The sequence below is a fragment of the Maniola jurtina genome, chromosome 11 (genome assembly GCF_905333055.1).
Source record: "Maniola jurtina chromosome 11, ilManJurt1.1, whole genome shotgun sequence".
In the NCBI taxonomy this organism is placed as follows: domain Eukaryota; kingdom Metazoa; phylum Arthropoda; class Insecta; order Lepidoptera; family Nymphalidae; genus Maniola; species Maniola jurtina.
The window spans coordinates 321,053-336,591 of record NC_060039.1 but is presented as its reverse complement, the minus strand read 5'-3'; the positions used below and the strand labels follow the sequence as shown (position 1 = coordinate 336,591).

At 39.1% G+C, this 15,539-nt stretch overlaps 1 protein-coding gene across 2 annotated transcripts; it reads right to left on the bottom strand.

Annotated features, from left to right (window-relative positions):
* Nucleotides 1–2,866: 2,866 nt before the first annotated feature.
* LOC123869488 (transmembrane protein 147) lies at nt 2,867–6,615 on the bottom strand. Of its 2 annotated transcripts, XM_045912411.1 has the most exons (6): nt 6,435–6,615; nt 6,180–6,321; nt 5,574–5,696; nt 4,575–4,780; nt 3,898–4,035; nt 2,867–3,803 (listed from the first exon to the last, which is right to left on the bottom strand). In XM_045912411.1, exons 1-5 carry the CDS (start codon nt 6,509–6,511, stop codon nt 3,903–3,905), a joined length of 681 nt encoding a protein of 226 aa, XP_045768367.1. In that variant the 5' UTR covers nt 6,512–6,615; the 3' UTR covers nt 2,867–3,803; nt 3,898–3,902. The 2 variants fall into 2 exon arrangements, with proteins under 2 accessions (XP_045768367.1, XP_045768366.1); XM_045912410.1 differs by having other exon boundaries at nt 2,867–4,035.
* Nucleotides 6,616–15,539: the final 8,924 nt, after the last annotated feature.

Genomic DNA, 15,539 nt, shown 5'->3' with positions numbered 1-15,539 from the left:
TTTATCCCAGAAAATCAAAGAGTTCCCACGGGATTCCATAAAACCCATCATCCTCTTAGCCGATTTGTATGAGATTTGGTACTGAGGTAGCTTGCATCTAGTAATTGACATAGGCAACTTTTTATCCCTAAAAATCAAACACTTCCCACTGGATCTTTAAAAATCCTCCTAGTCCTCTAGTTTTAGTTTAGTTTATAGCTGTATTTTTTAATCAATCGGTTATATTATTATTAGACCAATTTTAATATGTAGGTACCAACTATCAGTCGTCTCATTAAGAATCCATGTAGTTTTTCATACATAATTTCTTGTTTATATAATTTAATTTTTCATTAATAAAATAATATTATTCCTTTACAGCCAATTTGACAACCAAGTGCAGGTATTTTATTAAAAGAATAAAAGAAATGTTTATCAAAGAAAACAAGAAGCAAAGGCTATTTTCAGAAGGATCCTCAAAGATGACTTTTGGTAAATATATAAAGTGTATAGATTAAGAAGCAAGAAATATAAAACTGAATTTGATAAGTTGTTTTATTTTACACCTAAATATATGCAAAAAAAATAAAATTATAGAGGTACCCCGTTTCAACGTTGTCATGGGACATCACTATGCTATCGATATCGACATCGACACAAGGTCGGATTGTGTCCCAACACTTTTTGCGACACTAGCGCTATGCGGCTACAACGGAACTAACCGTTAACTTTTGCACTGTCCTATCTGTCTTTAGACTGTATATAGTGATCTGTGCTATAGAAGCATTTATAATGTGAACAGCGGAAGTGTTTCCGTAAGTGACGAAGGATGATATTCCAATATTTTGAATATAGACGTGATTTTCGTAGGTATATTTATTATTTATGTATTTTTAATCCCCGACCCAAAAAGAGGGGTGTTATAAGTTTGATGTGTGTATCTATGTATCTGTCTGTGGCATCGTAGCTCCTAAACTAATGAACCAGTTTTAATTAAATTTTTTTTGTTTGAAAGGTGGCTTGATCGAGTGTTCTTAGCTATAATCCAAGAAAATCGGTTCAGCCGTTTGAAAGTTATCAGCTCTTTTCTAGTTACTGTAACCTTCGCTTGTCGGGGATGTTATAAATTTTTAATTTACACTTGTCAATACACAAAGCAACAACGAAATCGATATACGTGGTCGATACGGACTCGTGCAACACTCATTGACGGATTAAGACTACTTGATGCCCTAAGCAATCCATGCCTGTGGGCCCCCCTATCCGTATGTTTACTAGAATCGGTCTTTTTAAACCTTTACTGCCTAAAAACATTAGTTTTTTGTAAAATAAGATGATGAGAGGTAACGTACTTTAGAAGTGGAGTAGGTGCGACAACAATAAAAAACCGGCCAAGTGCGAGTCAGACTCGCGCACTGAGGGTTCCGTACTCGAGTATTTTTTCCAACATTTTGCACGATAAATCAAAAGCTATTAGATATACATAAAAATAAATAAAAATCTGTTTTAGGATGTACAGGTAAAGCTCTTTCAAATGATACCCCACTCGGTATAGTTATCTTATTTTGAAAATTGAAACATATTTTAATTATTTTTTAAATGATGTAACCACAAATTCGCGGTTTTCAGATTTATTCCTGTACTTGTGCTATAAGACCTACCTACCTACCAAATTTCATGTTTCTAGGTCAACGGGAAGTACCCTATAGGTTTCTTGACAGACAGACAGACAACAAAGTGATCCGTTCGTTAAGGGTTCCGTTTTTCCTTTTGAGGTACGGCACCCTAACAAAGCATAATTTATTTATTTATTGAAATGCGCCTTGCGGCTTTCGGGGGCATTCGAATTGTCGAATGCACAAGCGGGCAGCGAGTGGGCAAGCGGGAGTGGAGTTATGACTCTAGGTCGGACTCTATGTCAACTTAAAACGCGCGAATTTTCAAATTAGTCCTAGAAACTTTTTTGGTGACGTGAGAGTGAGATGTGATGCCCAAAGAACGGATTTTTTTGTGCTTCTTCTGGTGCCCCCTCAGACGTGATGCCCTAGGCAATTGCTTAATTTGATTAAGGATTAATCCGTCACTGGCAACACTAAAACTATCAGCGGGACACTCGGGCGTCCCCCCTGTACGGCTCGCCTCATACCCCGATTGCGACGTCGACCTCTCGCGAACTATTGCTTTTAGCAGGAGTTGTACCTGCTTACCATGCAATATAATATCGGTATCAAGTGAGTACCATGAGTAGGATATTATATTGAGTACCTACGTAGGTGGAAGCTCCCGTCAACACAAAGGCGCTCGCATTGAGTGAATAGGCACTCTCTAGGTAAGCGCGTCCCATCTTAGACCACATCATCACTTTCCATCAGGTGTGATTGTGGTCAAGCGTTTGCCTGTAATGAATAAAAATAAATAAAAAAAAGAGCTCGTAGCTCGATGCGCGGCGACCATGGACGAGTCGTACCCACTTATACGTTGCTGTTTCAACTAACAACTTGCAAGTAGTATTAAAAGGTAAAAAACGGTCAATTAGGATTCCGACAGGAAAGGTTCCGTACCATCCCATCGTACAAGAAATAACTTACATGGGGGTAATTACCAAAATGTTTAATATTGGTTATTATAGCGGCAATAGAAATATATGTTCTGTGAAAATTTCAGGTCTCTACCTATTATGGTGCACGAGATACAGCCCACTGACAGACAGACGAACAGCGGAGTCTTAGTAATAGGGTCTCCTTGGCACTCTTTGGGTAAGGAACCCTAAAAATCATTGTTTTAACTTTTTTTATTGCCTAAAAGAAAATGGGTGGTATTTTGTACTTTTTGGCTGAAAAGCCCGATATCAAAGTATAGGATGTAGTATGAAATACAAAACACAAAACAGTTTTTAAAGTTTAAAGTAATTTACTACATATGTGCTTAAAAATAATCACCAAGGGCCGATTTTTCAATCATCAAATAACTTTTATATGAGGGATAAAGACGTTTGACAGATTTTCTATACAAAAACTGTCAAATGTCTTTATTCCTTAGATAAAATTTATTTGACGATTGAGAAATCAGCCCTTAGTAGATACAATTTTTTAACTTTACATTTAAGAGTTGATCAGAAACGAAAATTCTTAAAAATAGCCTTATTTTCCTATTACATATTTAATTACCTATTATAATATAGTTTTAAATTTTGTTCAATAATATGTTCACATAGTGCAAACCATTTTTATATTTTGCACAGCCTTTTATTAGCTAACTTTTAGAAAAGGAGGGTGTTGCTCTTAATGCAATATTTTTGTAGTTGACGTTGTTCTAGATATCTTCAAATACTATCACTAATAACTGTGATAAATAAATAATTATGTAATTGTTAAACCTTAGAGTCCAAATTGCAAACTTAGTTCAGTTATATATGGAAGGTCAGATCCTTCAATATACTATAACTCAACTCAATTATAACCCCACCACAAAATTATACTAACTCCTACTTTTATGTGATTATTGGAATAGAACCCAATTTCCAACAATGAAGAGTGTCACACAGAGTTTAAAAACAGGAACTTGGTAGAATGATAGAGATTGTTCAGAACAAGAAATGTGAGTATGGTAGTGCAAGGTCACTGATCACTGGCGCTCCTCACTGATCAATGATCACTGTTGCTGCTCAGTGGTCACTGCTGCTCCTCACTGATCTATGGTCACTGTTCCTGCTCGCTGATTACTGTTGCTTCTCACTGATCACTGTTGCTGCTCCCTGATCACTGTTGCTACTCACTCATCAGTGATCACTGTTGCTCCTCACAAATCAGTGATCACTATTGCTGCTCCCTGATCACTTTTGCTGCTTACTGATCATTGTTGCTACTGCTACTCAGTGATCACTGTTGCTCTTCACCGATCAATGATCACTATTGCTGCTCAGCTCACTGCTGCTGGTGGGCGGCGTACAGCGCCAGCGCGGCCAGGCCGACTCCCGCGGCGTGCGCGGCGCGCATCCACAGCAGCGCCCACGCGCTTAGCCCCAACGCGTGCGCTATTGCGTCCTCCAATAGTGCTCTGTGGGTGCAACATCAAGACTATTTAGCAGAATATTTTTTATTGGGTAACACACACGGAGAAAACTTTTATCTGATTTTCCGCGGTAAAAAGTAGCCTTAGTCACTGTCCAGGTTTTTAACTATATCCATGCAAAAATCGCAACAATCCATTGATCTGTTGCGTCGTGATTAAAAAACAACAATCAAATAGATCAACTAGCAAATAGTTTTACTTTTTCCTTGCCTCATCTTAAATATGAGTAACTAGGGGATGCTCGCGGCTTCGCCTATCCCAAGTATCCCAAGTCTGTACAAAATTACATTAAATTGGTTCAGCGGTTGGGCCGTGAAAACCCAGCAGACAGACAGACAGACAGACAGACACACTTTCGCATTTATAATATTAGTATGGCTGAGTACAAATATAATTTTCCCAAACAGCACCCTGAAAAATATCCAAAATGGCATCCATATGCATCATCATACAATTCAAGCTTCGCTTCTATCAGGTGGCCTACGATTTTTATTTTCAGCGCTTTTCTTGTTTATGCTGCGTACCTGTAGGGGACCAGCAGCAACAGCCCTGCAGCCCGCGGCAGCAGGTGGCGCGGCAGGTCGCTGCGCGCGCACAGCCACACGAGCGCTGCAGTCGCCGCGTGCTGCAACAGAGCCACATTGGACTCCGCACAAGCGCGCACGTAGCGCCAGTCGAACTCCGAGCCGCGCGCGCCCACCCACAGCAGCACGCTACGAGATACTAGCACCTGCATCAAGACAGAAAAACCCTTTAAACTGCTCAAGTATTTGTCAAAACAACAATTGTATTAGGTAGGTCTCCATAGTTAACATTTTGGTAAGGAAAAATATGGACACTTAATAACTTAAACTCATTACTTTGATCCCAGACACACTGTATAAGTAATAAGTAATTAAAAATGTTTTCAAACAAGCCCCCACTGCAGTTTGCACTGCATCTTTTTCAGTTCTCACATTAGCACATAATATTTGCCACTAGCTGATACCCGCGACTTTGTTCGCGTGGATGTAGGTTTTTTAAAATTCCCGTGGGAACTCTTTGATTTTCCGGGATAAAAGTAGCCTATGTGCTAATCCAGGGTATAATCTATTTCCATTCCGAATTTCAGCCAAATCCGTCCAGTAGTTTTTGCCTGAAGGAGTAACAAACATACACACACACACACACACACACACACACACACACACACACACACACACACACATACAAACTTTCTCCTTTATAATATTAGTGTTAAATATTAGTGTGATACTGAGTTTTCAAAAATTTGATGTACCCAGTGACACTCACACTATCAAGATGAATATAATAAAGTATAATTTATCAAAATCGGTTGAGCCATTGAGTAGTTACAAGCAGACATAGGCACGGACATTCATACAACAATGCAGGTCAAACACATAGCCCTCCTTTCAACTTTGCCGCAGTCGGGTAATGATAATCACAGCTTATGTTAAGGCAACTAATCACTGAAGTCCAACCATTGATATTGCAACAAGCATTGATTTAAATGTACATACCTCAGCACTCGCCCAGCCTATGGCTGCAGTAAGGATCTTCGCATGCCCCTTACCGGGAATTGAATTCAGTGCAATGTAAATCCCTAAAAGATCTGCTAAGTCTACTGTTGCTTTAAGAATTTCCTGAAAATTACCAAAAGGATCCACAATGAATAAAAAAGAAAGTTTTTGGGAAAGAATCTGGAAGCCCACTTTACTGCAGAGTTGAAGGCCACCTCTATTAGTTGCAGGCCGGCTCACATATCAGAGAATTCCTCTTGAGATGAGCAGCTTTCTTAATAACTCATTATTCTGGCCTTGTCAAGAAGATTTAGACAGCAATATCTTGAAGGCATTTTATTTGGTGGCTGAATAATTTACGAGTGACAATTATGTTAACAATATGCATGCTTTATGCCCCTCGATTCGAAGGTGTGTCCCTGGATGATGTGTAAGGGGAGGTAAGGATCCACACATTCCTACCACTTCACTTATATACTGTAGTCTTTGCACTGCACTGTGCACTGGGTCAATATGGAGTAGATACATAATTCAATAATGGTATATTCATGCCAAAAACTTAGCTATAATTTAGCAAAACAGTAACCATTTTAATAGAATACTTACTAAAAACACATTGTTATCTCCTCCACTATGAATATTATCGGAATCAGGAAAGAATGTGGCTAGCAACAGCATTTTGCATAACTGTGTGAAAATATATAGCCCGCCGGCATATACGCATTTTGAGAACGTTGCATATTCCGATCTGAAACCAGAATAGAATCAAAATATGGAACATTCAAAAAAGTATGGAAAAATCTGAATGCTCTAAATAACATACTAAGTACTAAGTATAACCTAATTAGTTAAAAAACTTACATCCCTGAAAACTTGTAAGCCATATGATAGGGCGCATAAACCAATGCCAGACAATTTCCGAAATGATAGAGGGTCATTTTTATTTATAACTATAGAGTTTTTAAGTAATTTTAAAATGATTTTAATTATTTTCTTCTTTTTCTCCACAAAATTCTTGGATGTCACATCACAAAATGTCAAATTGATGTGTTGATGACATTTGTCAGATTCGTGGTCTGTGTTTTTTTTTTTTCTCTCTCTCGTCTGGCTTTACAAAGATTAGCCAATGTCAAGTTTGTAGTTATTTGGAACAAGTTAGAGAAACTATACAAGTATGGACCCCGTCTGTGCCGGCGCCCGCCGACATACGCACGACACCCCCTTAGAGCGCTTTCCAGTCAGTTTTAACAAAAAAAAACACTCCAAAAAGGCAGAGCACGCCCGCCAGCACAGACGAAGTCCGTGGTCTGTGTTTCAGTAAGTGGGTCAGACCATAGACATGAGACCATAGATTAAAGAAAAAATATGCCGACTGAACGTTAACACTGACAGACGATGGCAATTTACGTGAGACGGAACGTTTAATTTAAGTTTGGTTTGCTTTTGAAGTTTTGGTCAAGTTACAAAATGTTATTTTTAAAATAATATACTTTTGCTTGAAAGTATTGTTAATTGTTATGTATTTCATGATAATTTCTGCTAAGATAAATAAGCAGGGCTTTCTTGCTTAAAATTTTATATGCTTATTGAACATTGGCTGATACAAAAAAAAGTTATGATACATTTTATATTTTGCTTAGTAAGTAGCTATAATATTGCTAAATTATATATTTCCTAATTGCATTTGTCTTGTATATAGGAAAGTGCAGCAAAAATGACACCAGTACTTTAAGTTTGTGTATAAAAAAGGGGTGCCAATGTGAAGACAGAGATAAAAAATAGAGGGTTGTATTAAAGGGGTACTTTTTAACCCTTTATATTTTTTAGCACACGCGCAACGGGGTTGGGCATTTGTTATCCAATGGCAAGGAAGGGTTTAGAGAATGTAGATTTTATTTGTTCGAGGAACGGTTTGGTCCCTGTTCCGTGGGTGCTCCGATAGACATTCTACGGCAGTCTTTCTTCGGATGTCAGGGTACAAACCTGTCTGTTTAATTTGCATACCACCCTTGTTGAATAAAATAAAATTTGAATAGTAACAGAGGTGCTCTAGTGGTGATAAGGATAATATTTTAACTTATCTTTTTAATTTTCTCGGGGGATACCAATTTTGCTGGATTTCTGACTGAACTTGGTGAGCATATTTTGTGTTTTGTGTACATTTCAACTACTGATTATTTGTTTAAACCTGGTAACTTTCAAATAGACATGTATTTTTGTAAATTATAATAATTTATGTACCATACCTACATGGAGAACTTATTCACAATGATTTCTCTGTGTTAGGATATTATCTTTTCTGATGTTTTAGGGATTTAAAACTAATTAGATTTTTATACTAGGCATGTTTATAAACCCAAGGAATATCTTATTGGATCTATAGGGTGGTATACATTATCATACTGTCTTAATATTTTTTTAATTTACTGAGAAACTGCAGTAGTGTATAATAGTAGTAATGCATCATAATGATAAGAATTTTATAGTTACTTGGTCAGAAGAATAATATAATAATAATGTCAGCTTATTGTACAAAAAGGGTAATTACTTACCTAGGTCATACCCTAATATCCACTAGTACTAGATGTCTTAATTTATTACCAACTCAGGCAGGCACTTAAAAAATCTTTCGATATTGCCAAGTTTTCTTTTTAAAAGATTCGAAAAGCAGTTTCTACTAAGAAGAGTTGGCAAGAAACTCAGTAAGTAATTGTTTATTAGGTCTGGAAACTTGAGATTTTGCATTTCCTCTATGAAATAAACCCCTAACTCCCAAAGGAGTCTGAGTCCTAAGGAAGGATTTTGAGAAATTCCAATGGGGATTTTAAGAACCCTAAAAGTTAGTGAAACTAAAAGCTTGGTAGTTACTTCGTTTTTCACCATCTACATGTGGAGTAAGTATAGAACTATTCTTTCGAAATGTAAGAAACAAACCGAATGGTCATCAAATACGAAAATTCAAGGAAAGAAAGTTCTCTCACAAAAAGGATGAGTAAAATAAAATGCTCGTCCTCCGGGTTCACTCACGTTATCCCTCCATTACAGCATTGTCCTCTCACAATGGCCCTGGACTATAAAGAATCGCGACCATTAGGTAAATTTCCGCATTCATTTTTTTGCGTGACACCCTCCTAAGGGTTCTAGCCCATCGCGGCTACGGCGACACAGCGCGGGACTGTTTGCTACACGAGTTTCTTGCCGGCTCTTCTCAGTAGAATCTGCTTTTCGAACCGGTGGGACTCTTGACTCTTTCGTTACAATTATTTTAATATTTTTTTGTGACAAAGTATTCAATGTGACTAATTTTACCTAAATCGTGATTTACACAAGTTGTTATATCGTAACATATTGCATGCTAATAGACAGAATTGGCTGTACCCTTTTTGTTTTTGTAACATCTCCACTGTTTACCCCATGGTTTACCCATATTCGCAATAAAGAAATTTGAATTGAATTGACATATCATGTTGCCCTCCACGAAATAAATTCTTTTCATGTGGTAACTAGTCATATTAGAAATGAAGTCCCGGTCGGGTTAAAGTTACCTGTTAGATTTTTCTGTCAAGATCAGTAGCTGCTCGGATTTGGGAAAATGACAGTGCTACACCGTGCCTCGGAGAGCACGCCAATCCGTTGTTCCTGCGCCTATTTCTCTATGATGGTGTTGAATTGCCGTATCGTCGGGTTAAGACAGCGAGTGCACTGTTTGCGCATATATTTTAACACTAGGTAGGTATAATATTATCTCGTGCGGACCGAGTTGGCTACTCTCCGTTAGGTTTGACTGCCTTGGCCGAAATCACTCTTGGAAATATAAAAGTATCATGTGGTTACGTGCACCGATACTGTAAAGAGAATAGGTATAGAAAGATTTTTTTTGTGAATCTTGACTCACCATTGGAAAATAAAATCAAAACCGCTACCGTCTCAAAAAGCCGTCGTGGGCAATGGCCCTTATTCATTTTTTGCGTGATGCCCTCAGCGTAAAAAGCGGCAGAGATGTTATTTATCATGTGGAGACGCGTGGTGGTGCTGATGCCCTCGAGATCTCAATCTTGCGGTGGCGTGAGCTTTTTGCTACCCCCTCCAGTTCGCCTAATCTGTACCTAATCGTTGTAACACTTGAGGTGTCTTAACTCTTGTTTCTTTAAGATTTTACAGGATTTTTCACATTCACTTACATAAGCACACTGTAAACAAATTGTGATTATACAAATACAGTCGGAATAACCGTGAGCAAAGAACTCTGAACCGTGATAGCCCAAGTGGTTTGATCTCGGGCACGCACCTCAATTTTTTCGGAGTATGTGCGTTTTAAGTAGGTAAATAATTCATTTACCTACTTTAATGTTGAAAGAAAACTCCGCGAGGAAACCTGATGCTGAGAGTTTGATAGAGCTGAGATATTGTAATAGGCATCTTCTAACTTGAAATCTCAGGTAATGGCTACTTCTTGGTTTTGTGCTTATAGGCACTTCGATTGAAAATTTTGCTAATTTATATTCTATTTAAAAATTTATAATTCCCAATTGCCGCTAGGTATTGGAAATCCCCGAGATTGCTTATAAGATTACAGCTACTGCGCTAAGGCGGTCGTCAAAACTCAGAAAGTAGGGAATCTTATAAGAATACCCATCATTACTGGAGAGTTATGGAAAAATGATTTCAATTTGGGGGTGCGAGTGTAGGTAGTAATGTATTATTCACCTCACGCGCGGCCGCGTGCGGCAGGCAGATAAGCGCGCATGGAGCCCGAGTGCCGACAGTACCCGCGCCCGGGGCCTTATCGGAAACGGCTTACGCTGACCCCATGCAAACTCCCTAATGCGACATTCCTCACCGGCCCTCGCAGCGCCCTCCGATCGATCTCAATGCAAACTCACTGCCCGAGACTACCCCGCCGCCGCCGCTGGGGATACCTACGCTTTTGTTTCCGACTAATCATTTTATTTTATGTCTTTATTCATGTTTCTTTTTTGCTGTACTTTATTGAGCCTAGTGGCAATAAATTTCGACAGTAAATCCATGTTTCTTCTGCTGTTACGATGCTATAAACAGTAGGTATTCCTGCTTTTAAGATCAGAATATTTGAGTAATAGGTGTGTATTTACCTAAAGAGTAACCGCCGAGTTCCTTGCTGGTTTTTCTCGGTAGGAAAACTTGTGCTCAAGCGGTCGACCGCGGCGACGATGTGTTCAGGTGAAGCTGTTTTTTAGACACTATAAGCCATGTTAATCACGTCTACTATTCCTCTTTTCTCCTCCATCTAAGCGTTAAGCTTGTGCTAGGAGTGGGTACGACGTACGACAATAGTGCAACGGCCGGGCGAGGATTGAACCGCCCGCCCTTTCAGATTTCAGTCCATTGAGCTATTGAGGGTCTCCGATATTGTGTTTTTTGAATGTAGCATCCTGGTAAGGGTAACATCAAGTCAAAATTCATTGTTTATGTATAGCCTATCACCGGGTGGCATAAATATGTGGTGTCCGATCAAATAAAATCCAATTCGCTTTTATATGCCACTGAATATTGAACGACGGACGAGCGTATAATCCGCAATATTTTGCAAACATAGCTCCGAGGGACAGGCCTAGTTTTACATCTAAAAGGAAATAATATATGGGAGAAAGTAGTTTTATTTACTTGTAGGCAATCGCTTTTATTTAACTTTTTTTTACTGCTCCTTTTAGGTACCTATTTACTATTATTTCTATATATGGCAGTAATAATATTATTTTAGCTGATTTTCTGATAGTTCGATTCTGGGTACGAACTTCTAACTTTTCGAAGTTAGGTATGCGCGTTTTTATATCACTTACTTCGGTGAAAGAAAACATCGTGAGGAAACCTGCATGCCCGACAATTCTCCATAATGTTCTCAAAGGTTTGTGAAGTCTACCAAACCGCACTTGTCCAGCGTCGCGGACTATGGCCTAAATCCTTCTCAGACCCGTGCTTAACAGTGGGCGCGGCAATGGGTTGATCATGATAATTTGAATAATTGAATAATTTATTTAGCTTAAATACAAGAATACATTATTTACGAGCTTCCTACCCTCGGCACATAATAATATAATGACGATAGCTACAGATTAATCAATAAAATATCTCCTTTAACGATTGTTCTTGACCTAAAAAGTATAGCATTAGTAATGTATGAGAAGGAGCTGTATTTTTTACGCTCTCATAAATATTAAAGATCAGTCGTGGTTGTAGGATTTTCAATTGGAGCCCGACGTGGATCCCCTAAGATTCAGGCTCTCAGTTCGCGGATTAGAGCGATGTGATGTATGGCCGCGGGCGGCGGTAAATCAAATTTTGATTGCTATTTTCTTTGTGGAAAGTTGGAGTGTCCTGAGGGACGGAGGAGAGGCAGACGCGGGTAACATGGGTTAACCGATCCCCTGGCGAACCGACGCGACGCACTTATGCGGATTGTACTGTTTTCCAATTCCTACTTTTGGAATTCTTTTTGATAAGTTATTAAGGCTTGCGTTTCGTTATGCTAAAATTGAAAATTTTATAGTATTAGCTATGAACCAGTTTAGCTTACAGGCTTGACTTGTTTATTCCGCTACAAGTTAGCTCTTGACTGCCACTTCACCTGGTGGTAAGTGATGATGTATGTCATACAAAACCTTAATGCATTGCATAAAGGTTAAATACGAATCAATATACCATTTGAATCGGTCCTCTAAAGTAGCCTGACTATGAATTCCAGTGTAAGATGGAAGCGGGCTAACTTCAAAGGGATACGACAGTTTTATTAAACCCTTACCTACCCCTTAGCGTTTTCTACTGTCTACGCGGCATCGTACCGAACCCTTAATCGCTTGGCGGCACGTCTTTTGCCGAAGGGTAGTAACTAGTCATGGCTGAAGCCTCTCACCAGACCAGACCAGAGACAAATTGAAAATTCCCAACTTGGTCCTACTTTTTATCCACATCTAAAATTCTTACTCGTAGTTCGTAATTCCATTGCTAGTCCAATAAGATAACGCTTGAAGTATTCAGCGGGTATAAAATGAATCGTCCGACGGAATGGCCGGGAGCTATAACGGCTTTTAGCCCGGTCGGGGCTCCAAATTGATACAAATTTAAGTTTACTTAGGGCTATTGAAAACGAATTTGCTTGGATAAGTTAATTTCAGCGCAATACTTGGCGGAGGCGCTCGCAACGGCTCGTGTGATCCAATTGCGGCCACACGCGGTCCCCGATCAAATTCGGCCTCTCTTTAAATATTTGAACTGATGTTACTACAGGGGATAGAGTAAATGGATCCCCATAAAAAGCAATGAGTTTTCCTATTACATATTTTGACATTTTTGGGTAGTTTTCATAAAAAAATAAGGAAGTACTTAGGTAGGTATATGCTATTGCCCAAAAACCCACGACTCACGATGAATTATTTCACTGTCAAAAAAGTTATATATTTTAATTGCTTAAAACGCACATACATAACTTCTAAAAGTTAGATGTGCGTGCCTGGGATCGAACCCTCGATCGTGGCTATCACGGCTTTTTAAAAAGAATATTAGGTACATTCAGGTTTTTCTAGAACCCACAGACAAAGGTCGGGGTGTTATCCGTGCTCACAGATTAAAGATAAGATTGAGACAAATCATGATTTAAATCTAAAAAAAGACTACCCTGCCAAAAATTTTCATTTGAAAATACAGCACGCAACGGCCATATTGAATTAAAAAAAAAGTAAAACAAGTGTCACTCGGGATGATGTACAGGGATGCTGTCGAGACCCCATCATCCAAATCTATGGCATTTAGAAGTTATGGTGGAATAAAGAAACTGTGAAACGGTGAAAGTAGAATACAGCAAAAAAAAAAAAAATAGCGAAGCAACACCGTTTTTAGTAGGTAAGGTATATACCGACCGGACGTAGAGCGGGTGACGGGTCGGGGGGTGGGCCCGTCGTCGGATAAAAAAGGATCTCGAGGAAATTCCCGACCCTTTTTATACTAAATAGGCAGCTAACACGGTCTGAGTGGAGTTTCAATAGATGCTTTCTCGATGGGAGAAGCGACCTGTAAGGAATCGAGTGGAGGGACGCGAAAAACTCGGTTATCTATACGTACATACGTCGGGACTCGGGACGCGTGTCACACGGTTTTTCCTTTTATTTTTTACGCGTGCCCTCCTCCGAGGGATAAAAGGTGGAATTCTTTTTAAATTGGAAATGTTTTCTAAGAGGATTACGATTTGCGGAGGTGCTACGATTTGAGCCTTGGAAATAAGGGATCGCGTTGCCGGGAGGTGCTTACTTGTTGTGTGTAAAACAAGCTTGCGATTTGTACCTACAATATTGTTCTTATGTAGGTAGTTAATCTAATTACAGTACAAATCATGCCCGCGTAGAATGGTGCTAAGAAATGAGCCAGCGCTTCTGTTTCTACTTAATATTGAACTAAGGGTTTACCATAAGTCACCCTTTTCAACAATATACCTACACAATACTCATACAATAGTGTGGAATTTTAATACAATTTTCAAGTTGCTTAATAAAAATGAGTTAAGTACTCTTACATCGACAGAAAAATTATTAGATTTTACTTACTTGGCAAGTTTTCAATTCATTATTATTGTGTGGTTTTTGCACACAATTTGAATGTTGCACTGGTTGTTATAATTATTACTTAGTGGACTGTATGATTGTTATGAAATATGACGAAATCTCTTGCCCAAATAGATAGGAAAGTATTGCACTAACCTGATATCTTCTTTAGCATATGCTTCGTCCCTTCTAGTCACGCACGGCGCACTTGATTGGTAAGCACACACACACTCGAGATGTAGGCAGAGACTCCTTTGACTTGTTTAATCCTTTAGGAAACGTTCCATGTGGATCCTTGGGATTTGATAGGAACACAAAATACGATGTCCTACTTCGCTCGCACCCGCAAGGCAAGTGAGTTGTAGATTGGTGGCGCCACTGTCTTGCGCAGGCGCCGGACTTGTCATTTACCAAAGTAAATACAAGTTAGTACAACTTAATATAACTACCTATCCATATATAGGCAAAAGATCCGACATACCCCCCACCGAAATCAGTATGATGATTTCCCTTATGAGTGTAAGGTATGAGAAGTAGAGAAAATTCTCTATAGGTTTCGAAACTATGAATTGTTATGTGAGACATGTACTGTAGCTGTACATGTAAATATAGCGGACCTACCTACTAACTAATTAAGAAATATTAAACTAATCTAAAAACTATGAGCGAATCACGGATTCACTAATTAATTAGCATAAGGTAAAGGACAAATTTTATTTACAGGCCTTTTATAAAGCCCATTTTTTGTGCGAACAGTGACCACGCGAACAATGTTATCGACACCTGGATGAACTTCCACTATTCTGCCTAAGGGCCATTGTAAAGGTTTAGCAAGATCTGATTTGAGAAGAACCAGGTCTCCAACGTTAACGTTAGGTTTCGATGTGAACCATTTCTCTCTTTGTTGGAGTGTATGAACGTAGTCATCTGACCAACGCTTCCAAAAAGATTGAGTAATCTTTTGGATTGCTTGCCACCGAGACAGTCTGCTCAGAGGAACGTCCTCAACATCGTATTCCGGGACAGCTAATAGACTTTGTCCAATTAAAAAATGTCCTGCAGTAAGCACGTCAAACTCGTTCGGATTATTGGATAATGAGCACAACGGACGTGAATTCATCATAGCTTCTATTTTACAAAATATGGTGTTCAGCTCCTCGAAGGTGAGGATGCGAGTGCCAATTGTTCGGTACAAATGATGTTTAGCTGACTTTATACCAGCCTCCCAAAGTCCGCCCATGGCAGGGGAACTGGGTGCATTTGTTCGCCAATCAATGCTACGGGAAGCAAGACCGTCCAAGATGGTATTGCAATTGGCCTTATCACGAAAGAAATTGCCAACTTCCTTTAAATGCTTGGCTGCTGCAATTAGATTTCGGCCACAGTCAGAAAAAAG